This window comes from Oncorhynchus gorbuscha, linkage group LG01 (assembly GCF_021184085.1).
Source record: "Oncorhynchus gorbuscha isolate QuinsamMale2020 ecotype Even-year linkage group LG01, OgorEven_v1.0, whole genome shotgun sequence".
Taxonomy (NCBI): domain Eukaryota; kingdom Metazoa; phylum Chordata; class Actinopteri; order Salmoniformes; family Salmonidae; genus Oncorhynchus; species Oncorhynchus gorbuscha.
The window spans coordinates 92,483,170-92,507,441 of record NC_060173.1 but is presented as its reverse complement, the minus strand read 5'-3'; the positions used below and the strand labels follow the sequence as shown (position 1 = coordinate 92,507,441).

Here is a 24,272-nt window from a genome sequence, read left to right as displayed (position 1 = left end):
CATGTTATGTGGTTGTGTTGGAACCAAAGATAATATACAGACATCTAAAGACATAGGAGAGGTCGCTGTAAAAGTGTGCTGGTACCTTCTCTTGCCAGGTGTGCTTTGTCTTTGTGTCAAAGAACTCATAGGCCCCTCCCCCTGCCTGGGCCAGGGCCCGCAACATATGCCGATTCGCTGTTGGGCTGAGGCCGCAGGTGAAGAGGCGGCTGTGCTGGGCATGCTGTCTCACCAGCTGCAGGGTCAGGGCTTGGTTCTGGACGTGACCGTCTGATAGCAGCAGCAGGTTCCTTACGCCCTGCGACGGAGGCAACAGACTCAGGCTGCGCAGGGGCCTCCACAGCTCAGTGTTGCCCCCAACAGGTGAGGAAGACTAACAACAACAGGGGAAAGGATCATTCAGAAAATGAGAATTTGATCAAGGACAACATTTACATGCACATAATACTCCAATGATTGTGAATATTCCATTAAAAGATTCTGAGTGAGCTTTGTATATGCTCAAAAAAATGTATGTTTGCCTAATATTCTAGAGACTAATGATAAAAGATTGTGATTGGCCCCTGGGCCTGTCTGTCAGCACTCACCATGATGAACTTCTTGGCTGGTTGGAGGGCCTCGACTAGAGGGTTGGCAGAGAGAAAAGCATCCTTCTGGTCTATGAGACAAAACCACAGTCAGACAGATGAGTATGGGGAAAATGTTACAGTGTCTTACTGTCTAACTCATCAGTCTGAAGTAAGCAACAACAAAAATCCACCACTAACAAAGCGAATGCAAACGACATGATACATGAAGTTGACCTGAGCCAAAGGAGATGACATTGAATCGAATGCTGTGGTGGTCCAGGGTATTCAGAAGCTGCAGGGCGATTCTCCTGGCGTTCTGGAGAGCTTCTCCTCTCATGGACTCAGACGAGTCCAACAGCAGGATCACCTCACTGGAGCCGGACATGGGGCTGGAGGTGGGGCAGGGCTCAAAGTCTGGGTAAAATACCAGCATACAGGCCTGGAAGGGGGAGAAACGTAAAGAGATGCATATGATTAGACAGAGAGAAGGAAGGAAAGATGGAGAGAAAGGGATACAGACCAGGCCGTATTTAAGAGAGACAGAAGGAGAGATACTGACCTGGCTGTCTTTATCTGGGTGTTTCTCCACCCACATCCTGGGTAGGTGGATCTGAGCCAGACTGAAGCAGAGCAGGAACCCATCTGGACCCAGAGTCTCACCTGGACATGTCCTCACCACCGCCTTACAGTCGGTCCTCTGGGGTTAACACAACACACACCATGTTACAAACACGCACACACAAGGAAGCATGCACATACATTGCTCCGTCTGCTGTGTTACCTTGATCTTGACTTTGTGTGTGAGACAGTGCAGGTTGATGATCTCGTTGGGCATCTCAATGGACATATCCAGACTGAACTCCCTAAGGAGAGACAGACACACACTACAGGTCAGTATGAGGAGAGAGACACACACTACAGGTCAGTATGAAGAGAGAGAGACAGACATACACTACAGGTCAGTATGAGGAGAGAGAGACAGACACACACTACAGGTCAGTATGAGGAGAGAGACAGCACACACTACAGGTCAGTATGAGGAGAGAGAGACACTACAGGTCAGAACGAGGAGAGACAGACACGACAGGTCAATATGAAGACAAGGGATTATTAGGGAATATCAGAACTAATGATAAGGATTACAGGAATGGTGTACCCATCCATCTACAGAGCTGGTTAAGAGGAACACTCACCCTTGGGAATCCAGGTTGGTCACACACACCTTTTCCAAAGTCACCTACAGACACACACAATGGCACACACATGACGCAAACCTAAACCCATCATTAATAACATATAAAATCAATCAATCTAGTCCCTCCTACCTGAGTCCTCTGGTTGAGTGCTGAGCTCTGTTGCCATGGCGCCACACTACCGGGCAATGAGAAGTTGATCAAGCCATCCATGACAACCAGCTCGGTGACAAAGGTAACTTTGATAAGGACGGTGGCACCGGCAGGCAGGTTCCCAACGCTGATGGTGAAAACATCCTGAGGGAACGCAAAGATGACATCACAGTCATGACGCAAGACATGATAAGAGTGAAACCACAGATTATTTCAACCATAGGATCATCATTATCTGATTTTAAAATAATAATCTGAGAGTTCAACATATGACACACTGTCTGTACTAAAGATAGCATGTTCACGTTTGACACATTCTATTTCCTGTTCAATGTAAAGTGACAAAGTGTGTCTGCAGAGAGGTAAGGAGGTATGGAGAGGAGAGACTTACAGGTGCATCCTGGTCCATTAGGTAAGCTCCATGGCCTCTCTCTATGGCCTGTTTATACTCTTTACGCGCCTGCTGCTTCTCCTTCACCTGGGAAACAACACAACAGCTCACAACACAATACTACACATGCATAACTGATCACCATGTGCTGCTGAGAGGGTGAGGGTGAATTACCTGTCCCATTACATGTTTCCCATTGATGAAGGCCTCAAAACCACACACAGCAGCAGAATCATCCAATGGGAAGACGTACTTGGCTTCGATGGGGGCGGTGCTCTGATTGGTGTATGTCTGGAAGATGATGACCTGGTAGCCAATAGGAGAGAGGCCTGTTACTTAAGGACTGATGTCCAGTCAAGTATGGTACAGTCCAGTATAGTCGAGTTTAGACTGGACTGAAATTGACTAATCTTCTCCAGTCCAGTTGTACCTGGGAGAGCAGATCCATCAGCCTGGCCCTGACATGAACGGCCTGTAGGGGGAGTGGTTGTCCAGAGCAGTCCAACAGGCCTGCAGTCACCTCCTCTAGAGGGTTCTTACAGCTCCCAACATCCTCCTCAGCCTCACCACAGGACACTACACACAGGTCATCAATAAAAGCCTCAGAGCAAGCAAATGTACTTATTTTAAGTCTTATCTATTTTTTTAAATTAAAAAATAGGGGACATCAGCAGTTGTTACATCCATTTTTGGACATATAAATTAATTATATGTATAACCTCAAAACATGGTTAAATCTATACCTTTGATATCATGGCTGGCCAGTTCTTGAATGCATAGCTCTGTTTATGAATTTGAGAGGGTTACATTTATCCAGCCCCATCCATCAGCTTTTTACCAAAACAGGGTTGGAGAGAATGCTTTGTTACTGTTTCTATTGGGTCAGCTTTACGTATAGAGTATATTATAGAGTTTGGTTGTAAGTTTACAATAAAGATGTATTTAATTGAACTGAGTTCTTACAGAGGTCAGACGGAGAGACAGGAAGCGGAAGCTCGGTAGAAGAAGTATCTATGGTGGGCTGGAAGTTCTTCAGCTGGTCCTCCTCCAGTCTGAACTGTACCACATATTGCAGCCTCACCTGCTCCGGGCTGTACACCACATACTCATCATCCTGGAATACACACCCATATCAGAAACACAAACACGTAGGGAACCGGACGCACACAATCTGAACATTACAATGTCAGCATTAGCACTGAACAAACGCAGGTACAGATTTTTTTTTAAAGGGTTACGTCAAACTCTGAGGGTTTCTTGGGGGTGTGGCGAACCCCGTGTACACTGTGGTATCCCTCAGGGGAGTGAGTCAGGCTGCTGTCCCTCTTCTGGAGGTCAGTACAGCGCCCCAACGCCACGTCACACACCAGCAGCAGCCGACTGCCGTCCGTCACACTGGGCTTAGAGTACTTCAAACTGGTACTGAGGATACACATAGAGAGTATATTGACAATATTTCATACTGCTGCTGATAAACAGAGAATATATTACATTATTTCAAACTAGTGCTGTTCATATACAAACAGAATATATTTGCATTGTTTCAATATCATTTATTTGGCATATAATGTTGTCGACTGACCTGATTGCATCACTGAAGTAGATGCCACAGCCCAAGTTCCCAATGTCTGTTCTCTCAATCCCATGATGCTCCACTCCAACTCTGGGCAGCAACAGACCCCTATAGACAGAGAATTGGCAACATATCACATCAGTCATGTACAATATGTCAATCATTGGTGTGCGTGTGTGTGCTCACCGAGACAGGATCCCCACAAAGCTGCTGGGGCTGGAGGAGTGGAGGAGGGGCTTAACGTTCCCCAGCTCCTCCCTAAACATCTGCAGCTCTACCCCTCTGTTTACTCTCAGCACCTGCAAGATCTGCACCTGTCTGTAGGAGAGAGATGGAGAGTTAAACACACAAGCACGTACACACACACTGGAGTGTAGGGCATAAAATGAAAAATGAACTGTCACCCATGGATAGATTTAGGTACTGGTGTGTAAGAATGTCAATTTCACCAGCCACGTTGGCGGGTGGTCAATTTGCAGGGCTCTACAATCCGAGCATTACATCCGCAAATAGAAAGTAAAAAGTCAAGTATGAGCACATGTGCGAGTTGGGTTAGAAAAATGCTTCAGTAGCTTTTTTCAAAGTATTTCTGCAGATTGGTTTCATAACTGCTAATTGCTAATTGCAGAAATAGGAATCCTATATTCTACCTCACGCAGCAAAACTGCCTGGCAGGGGAGCTGTGCGCACTGAGTGAAGTGCTGATAGATACATTGTTGGAGGCGCTGCGCACACGCATAAAAGTTGGTCTAATTTACTCAAAAGTTTACAAAGTTAGACTTTGTCCTCATGTTTCTTGGCTATTTACATGGTTTTGTTCACAAGCTGGGTTGTTTTTCACACACACACACACACACACACACACACACACACACACACACACACACACACACACACACACACACACACACACACACACACACACACACACACACACACACACACACACACACACACACACACACACGTCATGACTCGAGTGGCCCCATTACCACAGTAACCTCCCTCTCTTAAAAGGGCAGCTGAAAATTTTGACTCAGGTCACAAAAAAATGTAATGAAATTGAGCAATATACCACATAGCTTCTTAACAATACATTTATTGCTATAGAAACATTACAAAGCATGGTCATCTTGAAAGAGGTTCACCTAGGGGACATGATAGGGGCTGTACCAAATGTTTGATGTATTATAATAATTGATAACGCTTATGTTGTATTAATAGAAGGGGAGGAGTTATAAGACCCCTCCCTCCTTACATTTATAGGGTCCTTGACTACAGATTACCAATATATATACATTATGAGGTTTCATATGGTTCCACAGTACTTTTCTAGTCTCTCTGCCTATTATGAAGAAACTGTCTGAGAAATGTGTGACTGTGAAGAAAGAACTCTGCAGGGAGTGTAAGAGATTAGTCAGACATTCCACTATAAATCAACTTGGACATTTACTGCTAAGCTTTTAGATAGCTATATAAACAAGAGTTTTAGTGTTGCGTAGACATGGTTTTGGTCTCATAAGTAGAAAATAATGACGTAGGCAGTGACATCACTAGGGCTGGACTTCGGGTTTAATAAAATAAAAACCTTTTCTTTGATGCAGAACTTACTCGGAAACATGTGTTATGTTCCTGTTGTCAACTTCTGTCTGCAATTGCATTAATAAAGAATTTTTAATGATTTAATTAAAGATATTGTCATAATGAGCGCCAAGGAAACGAATCCCCACAATCTGTTTTTGATGTTTAAAAAAAATGTAATTATGGATGTGACTGAAAGATTTGTTCATCAACCTTCCACAGTGGCTGGTGGACCAAAAAGTACATTTTAGGCCCTGTTTGAGTGGGTCAGTACCTGTCCTGTAGAAGTTCGGTGACATACAGAAATTCAGGACCAGGGGGAACTCTTTCAATGCTACACCTCAGGGCGCGGTACTTCCCCAGACAAGAAGGGATGGGGCTTCTCAGTGTTGCCTCGCTCACATTCAGCACGTCTCTGATCAACTACAACAAAGATCCATGTTAGTGTTCATTTAATTGTGTGAGATATATATATAGACACACACACACACACACGATATGGGCTAGGACTATATATATGTAGAGGGGAGAAAGTCAATAAGTGGTTGGGGTGGGACTGGATCCCAGGTCATTTAAACTGTGTTCATTCTGATAAAAAATAACAGTGTTGTGTGTTACCTGGCAGAGGTCCAGTTGCGATGAGATGAGTTTAGTGTGGAGAGGGAGATGGGACAGATCAGTTTTGTGTGGCAGGAGGGTGTAGACCTCCTCCATTAGAGAAGCCACCTCAGTGTCTGGCCCCTCCCCCTGTCTCGCCCTCAGCTTCCTCTGGACCTGTAGCAGCAGCCCCTCAGCCCTGCTCACCTACACAACGATGATACAGCTTTAATGAGCACAAGTACTCAGAGACCAACAGACAGACAGACTAATACAGTATGCATCATGAACACTGCGAGCCAACCACAGCTCACTTACGTCATTGAGACTGAGGCTGGTGATTGGAACCTTGAGGACGTTGTCCAGACAACCAAGGGCCTCTGCCCAGAGCAGCTCCACGAACACGCCCACTTCCTGTGATAGGCTGCTGCAACTCAGCTTCTCCTCCAACAGCAGCTGTCAATCATACAATACATGTCAATCAACCCCTGACTGGCACCCACAGCATTGATTACTGTATTGCTGTACAGAATCACATAGAATCCAAATCTTACAGTGGAGTGCCAACATATATTAGAATATTTCTCAGGTGATGGGTAAAAAGGGGCAAATCTGATATAATATGTTGTGTCCATCTGTATTTTAAGAAACTATGTGTCTATACATAAGGGGGGGTGTCTGACCTGCTGCAGGCTGGCAGAGCCCAGATCCGGAGCCTCTGGAGGGAGGGTGGTCCTCAGTGTGAGTCCTCTGACCTGCAGCTCCTTCCTGAGAGTCTGGTAGACCTCCACAGCCTCCTCTGACATGGAGAGGAACACCTGCTTGTCCTGCACAGCTGCTGACTGACAGACAAGGCAGCAGACCAAACAGGGAGTAGGGATAGTCCACCCAAATAGGGATAGTAGGGTTCATCCTAACGACATAATAACTAGCCAAGAATCCATGGATCCTGTGAATCAGTGACTAAAGACATGAGCTCACCTTAGCACCATGGTCCTCTCTCCAGTACCTCACCACACGGTACTGCTGCTGTCCCCCCTCTGTGCTGCCACTCTGCAGCTCCAACACCGACCATGTGCTGCTGTTAGCCTGGAAAACACATAGGTACACACACTGCATAGTATGATACACGTATATATGTGTATGTATATGTGTATATACAGTTGAAGTCAGAAGTTTACATACACCTAAGCCAAATACATTTCAACTCAGTTTCACAATTCCTGACATTTAATCAAAGTAAAAATTCCCTGTCTTAGGTCAGTTAGGATCACCACTTTATTTTGAGAATATGAAATGTCAGAATAATTGTAGAGAGAATGATTTATTTCAGCTTTGATTTCTTTCATCACATTTCCAGTGGGTCAGAAGTTTACATACACTCAATTAGTATTTGGTAGCATTGCCATTAAATTGTTTAACTTGGGTCAAATGTTTCTGGTAGCCTTCCACAATAAGTTGGGTGAATTTTGGCCCATTCCTCCTGACAGAGCTGGTGTAACTGAGTCAGGTTTGTAGGCCTCCTTGCTCACACACACTTTTTCAGTTCTGCCCACAAATTGTCTGTAGGATTGAGGTCAGGGCTTTGTAATGGCCAGTCCAATACCTAGACTTTGTTGTCCTTTTTGCCACAACTTTGGAAGTATGCTTGGGGTCATTATCCATTTGGAAGACCCATTTGCGTCCAACCTTTAACTTCCTGACTGATGTCTATTTTGTGACGTGCCCCAGTCCCTCCTGCAGCAAAGCACCCCTACAACATGATGCTGCCACCCCGTGCTTCACGGTTGGGATGGTGTTCTTCGGCTTGCAATCCTCCCCCTTTTTCCTCCAAACATAACAACGATCATTATGGCCAAACAATTATATTTTTGTTTCATTAGACCAGAGGACATTTCTCCAAAAGGTACAATCTTTGTCCCCATGTGCAATTGCAAACCGTAGTCTGGCTTTTTTTATGGCGGCCTTTCAGGTTAAGTCCATATAGGACTCGTTTTACTGTGGATATAGATACGTTTGTACCTGTTTCCTCCAACATCTTCACAAGATGTTGTTCTGGGATTGATTTGCACTTTTCGCACCAAAGTACGTTCATCTCTAGAAGACAGAACACGTCTCCTTCCTGAGCAGTATGACGGATGAGTGGTCCCATGGTGTTTATACTTGCATACTATTGTTTGAACAGATGAACGTGGTACCTTCATGCATTTGGAAATTGCTCCCAAGGATGAACCAGACTTGTGGAGGTATACAATTATTTTTCTGAGGTCTTGGCTGATTTCTTTTGATTTTCCCTTGATGCCAAGCAAAGAGGCACTGAGTTTGAAGGTAGGCCTTGAAATACATCCACAGGTACACCTCCAATTGACTCAAATGATGTCACTTAGCCTATCAGAAGATTCTAAAGCCATGACATCATTTTCTGGAATTTTACAAGCTGTTTAGAGGCAGTCAACTTAGTGCATGTAAACTTCTGACCCACTGGTCAGTAAACAATTGTTGGAAAAATGACTTGTGTCATGCACAAAGTAGATGTCCTAACCGACTTGCCAAAACTATAGTTTGTTAACAAGAAATTTGTGGTTGAAAAACGGGTTTTAATGACTTCAACCTAATGTATCAACCTAGTGTATGTAAACTTCCGACTTCAACTGTATATGATATATACACTGCTCAAAAAAATAAAGGGAACACTTAAACAACACAATGTAACGCCAAGTCAATCACAGTTCTGTGAAATCAAACTGTCCACTTAGGAAGCAACACTGATTGACAATAAGTGGAGGAGGCCATAGGAGGGCAACAACCCAGCAGCAGGACCGCTACCTCTGCCTTTGTGCAAGGAGGAGCAGGAGGAGCACTTCCAGAGCCCTGCAAAATGACCTCCAGCAGGCCACAAATGGGCATGTGTCTGCTCAAACGGTCAGAAACAGACACCATGAGGGTGGTATGAGGGCCCGATGTCCACAGGTGGGGGTTGTGCTTACAGCCCAACACCCTGCAGGACGTTTGGCATTTGCCAGAGAACACCAAGGTTGGCAAATTCGCAACTGGCGCCCTGTGCTCTTCAAAGATGAAAGCAGGTTCACACTGAGCACGTGACAGACGTGACAGAGTCTGGAGATGCCGTGGAGGACGTTCTGCTGCCTGCAACATCTTCCAGCATGACCGGTTTGGCGGTGGGTCAGTCATTGTGTGGGGTGGCATTTACATCAAAGTTGGATCAGCCTGTAGTGTGGTTTTCCACTTTAATTTTGAGTGTCACTCCAAATCCAGACCTCCATGGGTTGATACATTTGATTTCCATTGATAATTTGTGTGATTTTGTTGTCAGCACATTCAACTACGTAAAGAAAAAAGTATTTAATAAGAATATTTAATTCATTCAGATCTAGGAGGTGTTATTTTAGCTTTCCCTTTATTTTTTTGAGCAGTGTATATATAAACTCAGCAAAAAAAAGAAACGTCCCATTTTCTGTACCCTGTCTATCAAAGATAATTTGCAAAAATCTAAATAACTTCAAAGATGTTCATTGTAAAGGGTTTAAACACGGTTTCCCATGCTTGTTCAATGAACCATAAATAATTAATGAACATGCAGCTGTGGAATGGTCGTTAATTAAGAAACAGTTTACAGACGGTAGGCAATTATGGTCACAGTTATGAAAACTTAGGACACTAAAGAGGCCTTTCTACTGACTCTGAAAAACACCAAAAGAAAGATGAGCAGGGACCCTGGGCATCTGTGTGAATGTGCCTTAGGCATGCTGCAAGGAGGCATGAGGACTGCAGATGGGGGCAGGGCAATAAATTGCTATGTCCTTACTGTGAGACGTCTAAGACAGCGCTACAGGGAGACAGGGCGGACAGCTGATCGTCCTCGCAGTGGCAGACCACATGTAACAACACCTACACAGGATAGGTACATCCGAACATCACACCTGCGGGACAGCTACGTGATACAACAACAACTGCCCGACAACTGCCCGAGTTACACCGGGAATGCAATCCCTCCATCAGTGCTCAGACTGTCCGCAATAGGCTGAGAGAGGCTGGACTGAGAGCTTGTAGGCCTGTTGTAAAGGCAAGTCTTCACCAGACATCACCGGCAACAAGGTTGCCTAAGGGCACAAACCCATCTTTGCTGGACCAGACAGGAGATGGTGGACCAGACAGGACTGGCAAAAAGTGCTCTTCGCTGACGAGTCACGGTTTTGTCTCACCAGGGGTGATGGTCGGATTCGCGTTTATTGTCGAAGGAATGAGTGTTACACGGAGGAGTACTCTGGAGCGGGATCGATTTGGAGGTGGACGGTCTGTCATGGTCTGGGGCGGTGTTTCACATCATCGGACTGAGCTTGTTGTCATTGCAGGCAATCTCAGCGCTGTGCGTAACAGCCAAGACATCCTCCTCCCTCATATGGCACCCTTCCTGTAGGCTCATCCTGAAATGACCCTCCAGCATGACAATGCCACCAGCCATACTGCTCGTTCTGTGCGTGATTTCCTACGACACAGAAATGTCAGTGTTCTGCCATGGCCAGCGAAGAGCCCGGATCTCGATCCCATTGAGCACGTCTGGGACCTGTTGGATCGGAGGGTGAGGGCTAGGGCCATTCCCTCCAGAAATGTCTGGGAACTTGCAGGTGCCTTGGTGGAAGAGTGGGGTAACATTTCACGGCAAGAACTGGCAAATCTGGTGCAGTCCTTGAGGAAGAGATGCACTGCAGTACTTAATGCAGCTGGTGGCCACACCAGATACTCACTGTTACATTTGAATTTGACCCCTCCTTTATTCAGGGACACATTATTCCATTTCTGTTAGTCACATGTCTGTGGAACTTGTTCAGTTTATATGTCTCAGTTGTTGAATCTTGTTATGTTCATACAAATATTTACACGTTAAGTTTGCTGAAAATAACTTCTTTTTTTTTGTTGCTGAGTTTAAATACATACACATTTATATACGTACAGTGGCAAGGAAAAGTATGTGAACCCTTTGGAATTACCCGGATTTTTGCATAAATTTGACTTAGATGAAGATCAGATAACATTTTAAGTCACAACAATAGACAAACACAGTGCGCTTAAACTAATAACCCACACATTATTGTATTTGTATTGTCTGTATTGAATACATCATTTAAACATTCACAGTTTAGGTTGGAAAAAGTATGTGAACCCCTAGGCTAATGACTTCTTCAAAAGCTAATTGGAGTCAAGAGTCAACTAACCTGGAGTCAAATCAATGAGACGAGATTGGAGATTTTGGTTAGAGCTGCCCTGCCCCATAAAAAACATTTATAAAATGTGCATTTGCTATTCACAAATAGCATTGCCTGAGTAGAACCATGCCTCGAACAAAAGAGAGCTAAGAATTGTTGCCTTGCATAACGCTGGAAAACAGCAGAGGTGTATTTGGAGGGCAAGTTGGTCAGGATAATGTCTATGAGGGTGCCCATGTTTACAGATTTAGGGTTGTACCTGTTGGGTTCCTTGTTGATTTGTGTGAGATTGAGGGCATCTAGCTTAGATTGTAGGACTGCTGGGGTGTTAAGCATATCCCAGTTTAGGTGACCTAACAGAACGAACTCTGAAGCTAGACGGGGGGGCGATCAATTCACAAATGGTGTCCAGGGCACAGCTGGGAGCAGAGGGGGGTCAATAGCAGGCGGCAACAGTGAAAGACTTATTTCTGGAGAGGTTAATTTTTAAAATAAATTAGAAGTTCAAACTGTTTGGGTATAGACCTGGAAAGTATGACAGATCTTTGCAGGCTCTCTCTGCAGTAGATTGCAACTCCTCCCCCTTTGGCAGTTCTATCTTGACAGAAAATGTTGTAGCTGGGTATGGAGATCTCAGAATTGTTGGTGGCCTTCCTAAGCCAGGGTTCAGACATAGCTGGGACATCAGGGTTGGCCGAGTGTGCTAAAGCAGTGAATAAAACAAACTTAGGGAGGAGGCTTCTAATGTTAACATGCATGAAACCAAGGATTTTTTGATCACAGAAGTCAACAAATGAGGGTGCCTGGGGACACGCAGGGCTCAACACGACTGAGATGCTGTAGCATGACCTCAAAAGAGCAGTTCACACCAGACATCCCAAGAATATTGTGGAACTGAAACAGTTTTGTAAAGAAAAATGGTCCAAAATTCCTCCTGACCGTTGTGCAGGTCTGATCCGCAACTACAGAAAACATTTGGTTGAGGTTATTGCTGCAAAAAGAGGGTCAACCTTTTATATAATCCAAGGGTTCACATACTTTTTCCAACCTGCACTGTGAATGTTTACATGGTGTGCTCAATAAAAACATGAACAATTATTTGTGTGTTAATAGTTTAAGCAGACAGTGTTTGCCTATTGTTGTGACTTAGATGAAGATCAGATAACATTTTATTACCAATTTATGCACAAATGCAGGTAATTCTAAAGGGTTCACATACTTTTTCTTGCCACACACACACACACACAAAGTAAAGACAGGTGTGTCAATCAACAGGATCAACAAGTAAAGCTGACGTGAGATAAATAAACTGTACTGCCTATGGGTGGGCTTACCTTTCCAAAAATGGAGTATTTGGCCACTTGGAAATTTGTTGGATATGTTGGTAGATCATTGTCACTTTCAGTATACACTCTAAAAGAAAAAAAAAAGAAAACACAAACGAGTCATGTAGCTTGGTTACTACACTATGGGTGGGCCGTCATTGTAAATAAGGATTTGTTCTTAACTGACTTGCCTAGTTAAATAAAGGTTAAATAAATAAATACATACATTATTGCAGGGCAATTACATAAGTTGCATACAACAATTACATAACCTAGGTTATTCAACTGGTTAGTACTCTGGTATAAGACCTGTGTCATTGAATGTGGGGCCATGACCAGGTTAAAGTCAGGAAGGAAAAGTATGACATCTAGTCAGGCAGTGATTGACAGGTAAGTGGTACAGTAGGTACACACCTGAATTTGCCCAGGTAAGTACTCTCCTGATTCCCTGCCCTCTCGGCTTGATTTACAGCATTCACTGTCTGGGTCTGAACTTCAGCCGGCTGGCTCGTCCCCTTCAACACTAACACACATAACACGCACACAAACACACCCTATGTCAAAGTCCAATTCTATTCAAAACATCCATATATTACACATACACCCCTTTGTAAAAAAGGCATCGTTCTTCAAACACAGAAAAGTGTGATGAAACACACCCATAGTGAGCACACAGTGCCTTTGTCAGTTAAAGACAACTGTAGGGAAAAAAACAGCCTCATGACTGATTAACTCAAAAGAACACACTGGGTGAATGAGTCAACATGCTGGGAACAGAGCGAGAGACACCACCCACTGTGATTGTGTCAGAGGAGAATGCTCAAAGATGACAAACCCTTGCTCTGCTTGCTGAATGTGCAAGAAGCTTTTCATTGGAAATACACACATGTAAAAGCCTGCATGCAAAGAGAATGGTGATGCCTGAAACTGACAGTGATGAAGAAGCGGAGTTGTATTATTACTTAGGGATTACTTATAGTTAAAGCATAGATGAGAAAGATAAAGCATCTATTCATTACTGAGTCTATTTACTTGCCTATTTACTTGCGTGACAACTGCTTTGGCAACATTGTTGTGTAACATTGTATATTTTAATCACCAATAAAGCATATTTAAATTTGGGAAAGATTGTATTTGACTGAAAGGGGAAAGGTTTGGCTTGTACCTGACTGAGATGGCAAGGGAGAGGCAGGCCTGGGTGGGATGAGAGAGGTAGAGGGAGGGGGGGGCAGGCAGTAGTCCTCTACAGGCAGCAGGACTCCCTTCTCCAGGCAGAGTGACACATACTCCACCCCTACTACTGGAGTCTGATGCTTCTTCATGCTCCGCACCCGACTGGAGCTCAGACTGGACATACTGCTCGTCACTACGAGAGTACACTGTGGGGATGACAGAAAGAGAGCGATATATCAAGAGAGAAAGAGAGCAAGAAAGACAGATCATCAATATCGCCAACATGTTTGAATCTAGCCTATGAATTCAAAATAGTTTGTGTTAATGTGCACCTGACCTGCTTATTGATCACATAGGAAATGCTGCCCCCATTCTCTGTTATTGCCAGCTTCAGCCTATTCTTCTCCTTATAAGGCAAATTCTTCAGCTCCAAAACCACAAAACAGTTGTCAAACAGAGCCATAGCTGTTGAAGGAGAGAAAAACCTTTATGACATTGTCTTATCAAACACACCGGACGGGTCTCAGAGCATTTCATATTATTCTGTCTGTAAATCCAAGACACTCCATTAACCCTTTAAGCTAATCCTTCCCCTAACCCATCTCCTTAATTGAACTCTAACCTTAATCCTAATGTTAGCCACCTAGCTTGAATTCGTAACATATCATACATTTTGCAAATTTGTAAAATATTGTACGTTTTTAGAAAATCGGAACATATAATACAAATTGCAGTTCGTAACTTATCATACAAAATCGGTGATGAACATCAACAAATTAATATATACCATACGAAACATAACATACTAAGTGGAGTCTCTTGACGTACGTACAGAATAATACGAAATGCTCTGAGACCAGTTTGAACACACACACACACACACACACACACACACACACACACACACACACACACACACACACACACACACACACACACACACACACACACACACACACACACACACACACACACACACACACACACCTGATTTCAAATTCCAAACACTTAACAGACTAACCTTATCCCCTCAAACTAAGTGGACACTTCTGATGATGTACCATGACGTCTGACGAGTATACACTTGCAGGGCAAGGGAGGAAGGAATGTGTTTTTTAAAAGGACCGCCCTTGACCGGAAATTCGTCACTCCTTCATTCCGCAATGATTGTTTTCAGCCACTGGTAGCTTGTAGATGCTTTATATGCTCTACAGTCAATTATGATTGCATGTCTACTTATAGTAACTATATAATTATTAATATACGCCTACTGTATTATAGCTAGAAAATGAATTAGCTAACGTTATCCTGCCTAGCTGGAACTTCTGAAGGAAAATGTGTTATTTCTACAATTAACGCAGCTTAACAGCCCTCGGCCCTAAAAGTTTTACATCGTCACATCAGTGTACCTCGAATCCCCCTTGCCCAAGCGAGGGAGCGTGATGATCAGAGATGCAACGTCATTGGTGGAAATCTTGAAGTTGAGTTTAAAAACAACTAACCTAAAGCTATTAATGTACCTAGGAAGCTAACGTATCTAGCTCGCTACAGTTACCTAGAGCTGGCTAGCTAGTTTTATAGTTTGGTAATTTATTCCAATACATTTCAGAATTGCAAACAAATGTTTATGAACGGAGCAACGTTTTATAAGCTGCTCACTACGAGACTAAGCCAATTTGCCAACGCTAAAAACAGTGTGTGTATATAAGCTAGCGTCATACTTTTTTCTGACATGCCGAAAATGCAGCCTTGTTGATTACATTTGACACTTCACCGCCACCAATGTGACTTGTTTGCATTGAAGTGTGGGTCATAACAACCCCGCAAGTGACAAAAGTTGTTCACTCGCTCCCTCGAGCTAAATCTAGTGAATTGGGCCTCCATTTAGGATGGCAATCGAACTGCATCCGGTTTCAACGTGGATTCCCGAGAGAAAGTGGCAGCGCAAGGGCAGTGTGGGTAAAAAATAACATGTTTGGACTGTTACAGATGCGGAAGTGCGAGTGTAACAACAGATATTTTAGCTTTTTGTCAGGTTGAAAATGTGTGTTCTCGCTACCTGGATAATTAATACATCAATCAGCTATCAATCAAATGTATACAAATACATGGATGTGAGCACATAAAAACGAAACAGTAATAAGCCCCTGTCGTAGACAGCTATGCAACTAGCTGACTAAACTCCACTCCATGGGGAAGGAAGTTTCTGATGAACTTGGGTGAAGTTCAGTCAGCTACCTGAAATTAAAATCAGTGCATAACCAGTTGATTAAAATAGCCCACTTGTCGACAGTAGTCACAGTAAAATCAAAATCTTTGGAAAAATGCTATATTTTCAAACCTACAAAGAAAATATGTAACTGTTTTACCGTAAGTAGGTGTCCGTTACTGTGGCTGTCTTACAGTGAAGATAACTTTACATGATATGTTACAGGTGGCTGTAACTGTACTCATGTATTTTGCTACTGTACGACAATTTTTACTAGCAACTGTAAACTTCCTTGTATAGAAGAATAACACGACTACGCCCCATTAACACGCCACGCCCTTCTACAATGTTGTGTTGCCTTCTATTGGCTTAAATTCGGGAACCACAGGCTAATAGGGATTTCTTTCTCTCTCTTTGCTCTCATCAGAATGAAACTTGACTAGTGGAAAGTATACATAAATACAAGACATTATTGTATTACAAGATTAATTTATTTAAAAAATATATATATATATGCAAATGAGGCAACCCGTCCTTAAATATGCGCTAATTTACATATTACCATCTGTTTTTCAACACGTTGCTTCAAGGTAGAATGTTATTTTATTTTTAATTGTGATCAGACACTTAATGGTCAGACTTTTTTTACAGATCAGCTCATCAAAACTGTAAACTAGTCAACTGTGAACTCCATGTAAACTAGTGTTCTGTACTGTAATTGACTATTCTAACAGTAATTTTTTATTGAAGGTGCAGAATGCCGTGTATGGAGGATTGACAGGGATGTACAGATGAGCAATGCCAGTGGAATTGGGGACACAGTGGAATTTAGCTCCAAAAAGGTTGAGCGAGATCTTTTGAGTTCTCTGACAGCACCCCAGCCTCTTCACCATCTCTACCTGCAACCCCTGCGTACCACTCCCACAACGTACTTAAGAAGAGTTTAGAAGGGGCCAATGTTCCACTTGGAGCCTTCTGAAATAGTGCATCAAAGCTAAACCGAACAGTCATCATGTTCCAACAGCAGCCACACAGTGAACACGGCATCAACACAGTATCAGAAATGCTTGTTTTGGCCTTTCTAGGGAGTTTTTCCTAGCCACCGTGCTTTTACACCTGCATTGTTTGCTGTTTGGGGTTTTAGGCTGGGTTTCTGTACAGCACTTTGAGATATCAGCTGATGTACGAAGGGCTATATAAATAAATTTGATTTGATTTGTAATTTTATGACTTTTATGTTAAGCTGGAGGAGTGTAAATGTGCCAGCTTGGATGAGGTTACCAAAGCACAGAGTGCCTCCTATGCATGGTATGACACACTTATATTTCAGATCACTGCAAGCTCAGTAAAGAATGTTCCTGTGCGCACCTCAACAAATCCTAACCACTTTGTGCAGGAGCATCTCTTCCCCAGGTTCCATGGAAACTCAGAAACCACATATGGCAAGAAAAACGAGCAGGTGGCCTACACATGGATGGAGAGCTGTGGGTTTAGTTTGGAGTGTAGAGGCACAGTAGTGTGTCAAGGAGCCATGTCTTTCTGCAAGCCCACAGATGGAGTGTTAAACTCTCAAGAACTTCTAGAAAATGTTCTGTTCTGAGTGAAGTGTGAGTCTCTGGCAAACTCCTCAACGTTAAGCTGGTGGATGGAGTTCCTCAGCTGCAACATAATGGAGCCTGTGGGTACTACGTGCAGGAGCAATTGGGCATGTTCTGCACAGGACTGGAGATATGCAAACTGTTGTCTGGGCTCTGTCCGAGCTGGTTGTTATTGATGTGCCTATTGATGTGAAGTTCTGTGCTGATGTTATCCCTAAACTGAAGGCATTCATTTCCTACATATGCTGCCACGGGTAGTATATGAGTTCCAGTTAGGCAGACTGTGTGCTCAAAATATGTTAATCTATGTGGTTTCTAGGCTAATACTTTGTTTTGAAATAGTTCTTATATTTTGTGCCTTGTAAATATCTCTCTGTTAGCTCTACCTTATTATCTAGGCATAACTCTTGGTGTTTTTTGTTGTCTTGCACAGTTCTCTTCATATGCACATTTACCTGATTGATATTTGCATAATTCTTCTTGGTGTTTTTTTATGTCTTGCCTTGTACAGCTCTCTTCATACATGTTTATCTAATGCTTAAGGATAACTCCTTATGATTTATGAATATATTAATTGTACCTTGTATAGCTCTTTATTTTCATTTGGCACTTCATTAACTTATCTAAGCATACCATAACGCATCTTGCACTTGTGAAATGATGGCGTGAAATTTTCTTTGATACTTAACACATTTCTTCCTGAATTTCAAAATGTTTTTCAGTTTGATTCTGAGTTTAGTTTTCAAGGGCACAAATTAAGAAAAGAGTGGCACTTGATAAACAGTTGTCTTCCTTCTTGGTCTGTTAGATATTTTGGTGTTGAATAAATTTGATTTTAAATGGATTTAAAAAGGAATTATAGCAGCACCTAGTAGATGCCTCTAATTTTCAGGAACAGGCAAAGTTACAGTACATTTCAAATATAGGAACAAAATATTCAGATTACTCAGGAAATATATATACACTGCTCAAAAAAATAAAAGGGAACACTAAAATAACACATCCTAGATCTGAATGAATTAAATATTCTTATTAAATACTTTTTTCTTTACATAGTTGAATGTGCTGACAACAAAATCACACAAAAATTACAAATGGAAATCAAATTTATCAACACATGGAGGTCTGGATTTAAGTGGAAAACCACACTACAGGCTGATCCAACTTTGATGTAATGTCCTTAAAACAAGTCAAAATGAGGCTCGGTAGTGTGTGTGGCCTCCACATGCCTGTATGACCTCTCCCTACAATGCCTGGGCATGCTCCTGATGAGGTGGCGGATGGTCTCCTGAGGGATCTCCTCCCAGACCTGGACTAAAGCATCCGTAAACTCCTGGACAGTCTGTGGTGCAACGTGGCGTTGGTGGATGGAGCGAGACATGATGTCCCAGATGTGCTCAATTGGATTCAGGTCTGGGGAATGGACGGGCCAGTCCATAGCATCAATGCCTTCCTCTTGCAGGAACTGCTGACACACTCCAGCCACATGAGGTCTAGCATTGTCTTGCATTAGGAGGAACCCAGGGCCAACCACACAAGCATATGGTCTCACAAGGGGTCTGAGGATCTCATCTCGGGTACCTAATGGCAGTCAGGCTACCTCTGGCGAGCACATGGAGGGCTGTGTGGCCCCCCAAAGAAATGCCACCCCACACCATGACTGAGGCAGCATGCAGGCAGCAGAACGTTCTCCACGGCATCTCCAGACTCTGTCACATGTGCTCAGTGTGAATCTTCTTTCATCTGTGAAGAGCACAGGGCGCCAGTGGCGAATTTGCCAATCTTGGTGTTCTTTGGCAAATGCCAAACGTCCTGCACGGTGATGGGCTGTAAGCACAACCCCCACCTGTGGATGTTTAACTTGGGTCAAACGTTTGGGTAGCCTTCCTCAAGCTTCCCACAAGAAGTTTGGTGAATTTTGGCCCATTCCACCTGACAGAGTGGATTGAGGTCAGGGCTTTGTGATGGCCACTCCAATACCTTGACTTTCTTGTAATTAAGCCATTTTGCCACAACTTTGGAAGTATGCTTGGGGTCATTCTCCATTTGGAAGACCCATTTACGACTAAGCTTTAACTTCCTGACTGATGTCTTTGAGATGTTGCTTCAATTTATCCCCATAATTTTCCACCCTCATGATGCCATCTATTTTGTGAAGTGCACCAGTCCCTCCTGCAGCAAAGCACCCTCACATCATGATGCTGCCACACCCGTGCTTCACGGTTGGGATGGTGTTCTTCGGCTTGAAAGCATCCCCCCTTTTTCCTCCAAGCATAACGACGGTCATTATGGCCAAATAGTTATATTTTTGTTTCATCAGACCAGAGGACATTTCTCCAAAAAGTACAAGCTGTGTCCCCGTATGCAGTTGCAAACCGTAGACTGGCTTTTTTTTAATGGGGGTTTTGGAGCAGTGGCTTCTTCCTTGCTGGGTGGCCTTTCAGGTTATGTCGATATAGGACTCATTTTACTGTGGATATAGATACTTTTGTACCCGTTTCCTCCAGCATCTTCACAAGGTCCTTTGCTGTTGTTCTGGGATTGATTTGCACTTTTCACACCAAAGTACGTTCATCTCTAGGAGAAAGAACGCGTCTCCTTCCTGAGCGGTATGACGGCTGCGTGGACCCATGGTGTTTATACTTGCATACTATTGTTTGTACAGATGAACGTGGTACCTCCAGGCATTTGGTAATTGCTCCCAAGGATGAACTAGACTTGTGGGGGTCTTGGCTGATATTGTTTTTATTTTCCCATGAAGTCAAGCAAAGAGGCACTGAGTTTGAAGGTAGGCCTTGAAATACATCCACAGGTGCACCTCCAATTGACTCAAATGATGTCAATTCGCCTATCAGAAGCTTCTAAAGCCATGACATAATTTTCTGGAATTGTCCAAGCTGTTTAAAGACATAGTCAACTTAGTGTATGTAAACTTCTGACCCACTTGAATTGTGACACAGTGAATTATAAGTGAAATAATCTGTCTGTAAACAATGGTTGGAAAAATGACTTGTGTCATGCACAAAGTAACCGACTTGCCAAAACTATAGTTTGTTAACAAGAAATTTGTGGAGTGGTTGAAAAACTCCAACCTAAGTGTATGTAAACTTCGGACTTCAACTGTATTTAGATTTGTTTAACACTTTTTTAATTACTACATGATTCCATGTGTTATTTCATAGTTTTGATGTCTTCACTATTATTCTACAATGTAGAAAATAATAAAAATTAAGAGAAATATGAGTAGGTGTGTCCAAAGTTTTGACTGGTACTATATAGTATATACACACTGAACAAAAATATAAAAGCAACAATTTCAAAGATTTGACTAAATTACAGTTCGTAAGGAAATCAATCAATTTAAATAAATGTATTAGGCCCTAATCTATGGATTGCACATGACTGAGAACACAGATATACATCTGTTGGTCACAGATACCTTTGAAAAAAGGTAGGGGCGAGGGCATGAAAACCAGTCAAGTCAGTATCCGGTGTGACCACCATTTGCATCATGCAGTGTGACATGTCCGCATAGAGTCAATCAGACTTTTGATTGTGGAATGTTGTTCCACTCCACTTCAAGTTGCTGCGAAGTTGCTGGATATTGGTGGGAACTGGAACACGCAGTCATACACCTCAATCCAGAGCATCCTAAACATGCTCAATGGGTGTCTTGTCTGGTGAGTATGCAGGCCATGGAAGAACTGGGACATTTTCAGCTTCCAGGAATTGTGTACAGATCCTTGCAACATGGGGCTGTGCATTATGATGCTAAAATATGAGGTGATGGTGGCGGATCAATGGCACGACAATGGGCCTCAGGATCTCATCACGGTGTCTTTGTGCATTCAAATTGCCATAAATAAAATGCAATTGTGTTCATTGTCTGTAACATATGCCTGCCCATACCATAACCTCACCGCCACCATGGGGCACTCTGTTCACAACATTGACATCAGTAAAACACTTGCTCACACAACACCATACACGTTGTCTGCCATCTGCTCAGTACAGTTGAAATTATGATTCCTCCGTGAAGAGCAGACTTATTCAGCGTGCCAGTGGCCATCGAAGGTGAGCCTTGGCCCACTGAAGTTGCTTACGACGCTGAACTGCAGTCAGGTCAAGACCGTGCTGAGGACAACGATCACGCAGATGATGTTCCCAGAGACGGTTTCTGACAGTATGTGCAGAAATTCTTTGGTTGTACAAACCCACAGTCTCAGACGATCCCGCAGGTGAAGAAGCCGGATGTGGAGGTCCTGGGCTGGCGTGGTTACGCGTGGTCTACGATTGTGAGGCCAGTTAGACGTACTGCCAAATTCTCTAAAACGACATTGGTAAAGAAATGAACATGAAATTGACTAGCAACAGATCTGGTGGACATTCCTGCAGTCAACATGCCAATTGTGCAAACCCTCAAAACTTGTGACATCTGTGGCGTGGTGTTGTGTGACAAAATTGCTCATTTTAGAGTGGCCTTTTATTGTCCACAGCACAAGGTGCACCAGTGTAATGATCATTCTGTTTAATCAGCTTCTTTATATGCCACACCTGTCAGATGGATGGATTATCTTGGCAAAGGAAAAATGCTCACTATAGGATGGTAAAGAAAAATGTGCACAAAATGAGATAAGCTTTTTGTATGTATGGAACATTTCAGGGACATTTTACTTCAGCACATGAAACATGGGACCAACACTTTATATGTTGCATTTATATTTTTTTCTGTATAAATTAGATATTTCTATATTTCATTTTCAATAAATTTGCAAAAATGTCTAAAATCATGTTTTCAGTTTGTCATTATGGGACATTTGTGTGTACTGTAGATGGGTGAGAAAAAATATATTGAATTCAGGCACACCTGTATTTGGGGGAGTTTCTCCCATTCTTCTTCAACAGTCAAGAGGTATGAATACTTTCTGAATGAACTGTATAGAATTCATAAAATATGGTTACGCTTCATTTGCTCTGATAAACCTACTCTTTGAAATGACTTTGATAGCAGTGAATCCATTGTTGTGGAAATTCTACACAGGGACACTCAAAGTCAATATTAAATATTAATATGAATCATTATTTATTATTAGCACGCTGGACTGGTTCCAACCAACTCAATGCACCAAGTGCACATGTCAATCAGGAGCTCTTTCGGGGCAGTCCCGTTAGATGTATTATATGCAGACAAGTTATAATTGCATCATTTAGCTTATTCATAATTAATTCATCATTAACGTTTGCTTCATTCATGTGACTGACCATTACTGGCTCTTGCATGTGACCAGTGGCAATTTTAGCATGTAAATCTTGGTGGGGCAACAAAATATGTATGCATGCCAGCAAAGCCACAACACAACACAACACTACACTAAACAATACAGTAATTGCACTATAACGGTGACAAACAGTGCCCAGAAACTGTTAGGGCCTACATAAATTTGTCCCAACAGCAGTCCCAACAGCTTACCACTGCTACACCTGGCTATCAGCGGAGCCTTGTCTGGCGGCAAAACAGTTAATTCAGCCTCATTTACTGCCTTTAAAAAAACATAGCTGATATGGCTGACGTGCTTAAACAAACACGGTTTCTAATGACAATTGAGATGCACAAACTATGGCATAAGGGGACGACAAGCGGATAAGAGTCCATTCATAATTTCAATGTACATATTAATAAGTGACCTAGGACGGACGTAGTCAATATAACAATTTGTTTAGCACTTTTGAAATGTATAGGGACACAGAAATCAGAACATGGGTCATTCTTACAGTGTTCTCCCTGTACACCAAGTCAGAACTAATAAATAAAGGGGGCATATAAGCTGACAATGAAAGCTCTTACAATATTCAATGATTACATTTCTCTAAAACAGATTATAGGCTACATGTCCACCACCAACTCAGAACAGTAGGCAAAATTAAGAGGGGCAAATAGACCAAATTACCAGGGTGAGGCACATGGGCTACTAACATCGTACTACACAACATACATTTAATACCCGCAAAACACCAGTCTTAACGTCAAAAGTGAAGAGGCAACTCCGGGATTCTGGCCTTCTAGGCAGAGTTACAAAGAAAAAGCCATATCTCAGACTGGCCAATAAAAATAAAATATTAAGATGGGCAAAATAACATAGACACTAGACAGAGGAACTCTGCCTAGAAGTTGCCTCTTCACTGTTGACGTTGAGACTGGTGTTGTGTGGGTACTATTTAATGAGGCTGCCAGTTGAGGACTTGTGAAGACACTAATGTACTAGTCCTCTTACTCAGTTGTGCACCGGGGCCTCCCACTCCTCTTTCTATTCTGGTTAAAGCCAGTTTGCACTGTTCTGTGAAGGGAGTAGTACACAGCGTTGTACGAGATCTTCAGTTTCTTCTCAATTTCTTGCATGAAATAGCCTTAATTTATCAGAACAAGAATAGACTGACGAGTTTCAGAAGAAAGGTCTTTGTTTCTGGCTATTTTGAGCCTGTAATCGAACCCACAAATGCTGATGCTCCAGATACTCAAGTCTAAAGAAGGCCAGTTTAATTGCTTCTTTAGTCAGAGCAACAGTTTTCAGCTGTGCTAACATAATTGCAAAAGGGTTTTCCAATGATCAATTAGCCTTTTAAAATGATAAACTTGGATTAGGTAACACAATGTGCCATTGGAATAAAGGAGTGATGGTTGCTGATA

The 24,272-nt window shown here is 42.8% G+C and overlaps 1 protein-coding gene and 1 long non-coding RNA gene across 5 annotated transcripts in view; one reads left to right on the top strand and one right to left on the bottom strand.

The window, feature by feature from the left end:
* The window catches only part of parp4 (poly (ADP-ribose) polymerase family, member 4), a 30,700-nt gene that overhangs the window by 5,748 nt on the left and 680 nt on the right, over positions 1-24,272 (bottom strand). For 2 of the 4 annotated variants that reach the window (XM_046365840.1, XM_046365868.1), the window contains exons 2-24: positions 14,118-14,245; positions 13,773-13,986; positions 13,022-13,130; positions 12,617-12,695; positions 7,039-7,146; positions 6,741-6,899; positions 6,376-6,513; positions 6,079-6,264; positions 5,735-5,883; positions 4,066-4,197; positions 3,889-3,987; positions 3,545-3,728; positions 3,270-3,420; positions 2,737-2,882; positions 2,481-2,612; positions 2,307-2,393; positions 1,895-2,059; positions 1,763-1,806; positions 1,351-1,432; positions 1,129-1,266; positions 804-1,008; positions 588-658; positions 86-373 (exon numbers count right to left, since the gene is read on the bottom strand). In XM_046365840.1, coding sequence (XP_046221796.1) covers positions 86-373; positions 588-658; positions 804-1,008; positions 1,129-1,266; positions 1,351-1,432; positions 1,763-1,806; positions 1,895-2,059; positions 2,307-2,393; positions 2,481-2,612; positions 2,737-2,882; positions 3,270-3,420; positions 3,545-3,728; positions 3,889-3,987; positions 4,066-4,197; positions 5,735-5,883; positions 6,079-6,264; positions 6,376-6,513; positions 6,741-6,899; positions 7,039-7,146; positions 12,617-12,695; positions 13,022-13,130; positions 13,773-13,986; positions 14,118-14,245 — 3,194 coding nt within the window. Of the gene's footprint in view, positions 1-85; positions 374-587; positions 659-803; positions 1,009-1,128; positions 1,267-1,350; positions 1,433-1,762; positions 1,807-1,894; positions 2,060-2,306; positions 2,394-2,480; positions 2,613-2,736; positions 2,883-3,269; positions 3,421-3,544; positions 3,729-3,888; positions 3,988-4,065; positions 4,198-5,734; positions 5,884-6,078; positions 6,265-6,375; positions 6,514-6,740; positions 6,900-7,038; positions 7,147-12,616; positions 12,696-13,021; positions 13,131-13,772; positions 13,987-14,117; positions 14,246-16,149; positions 16,303-24,272 lie in introns of those variants that run through there. The other 2 variants (XM_046365850.1, XM_046365860.1) reach the window with 2 other exon arrangements.
* Positions 14,911-18,431, top strand: LOC124046000. Its single transcript, XR_006840939.1, has 2 exons — positions 14,911-15,735; positions 16,746-18,431. It is a non-coding gene; the product is annotated as an uncharacterized LOC124046000 (long non-coding RNA).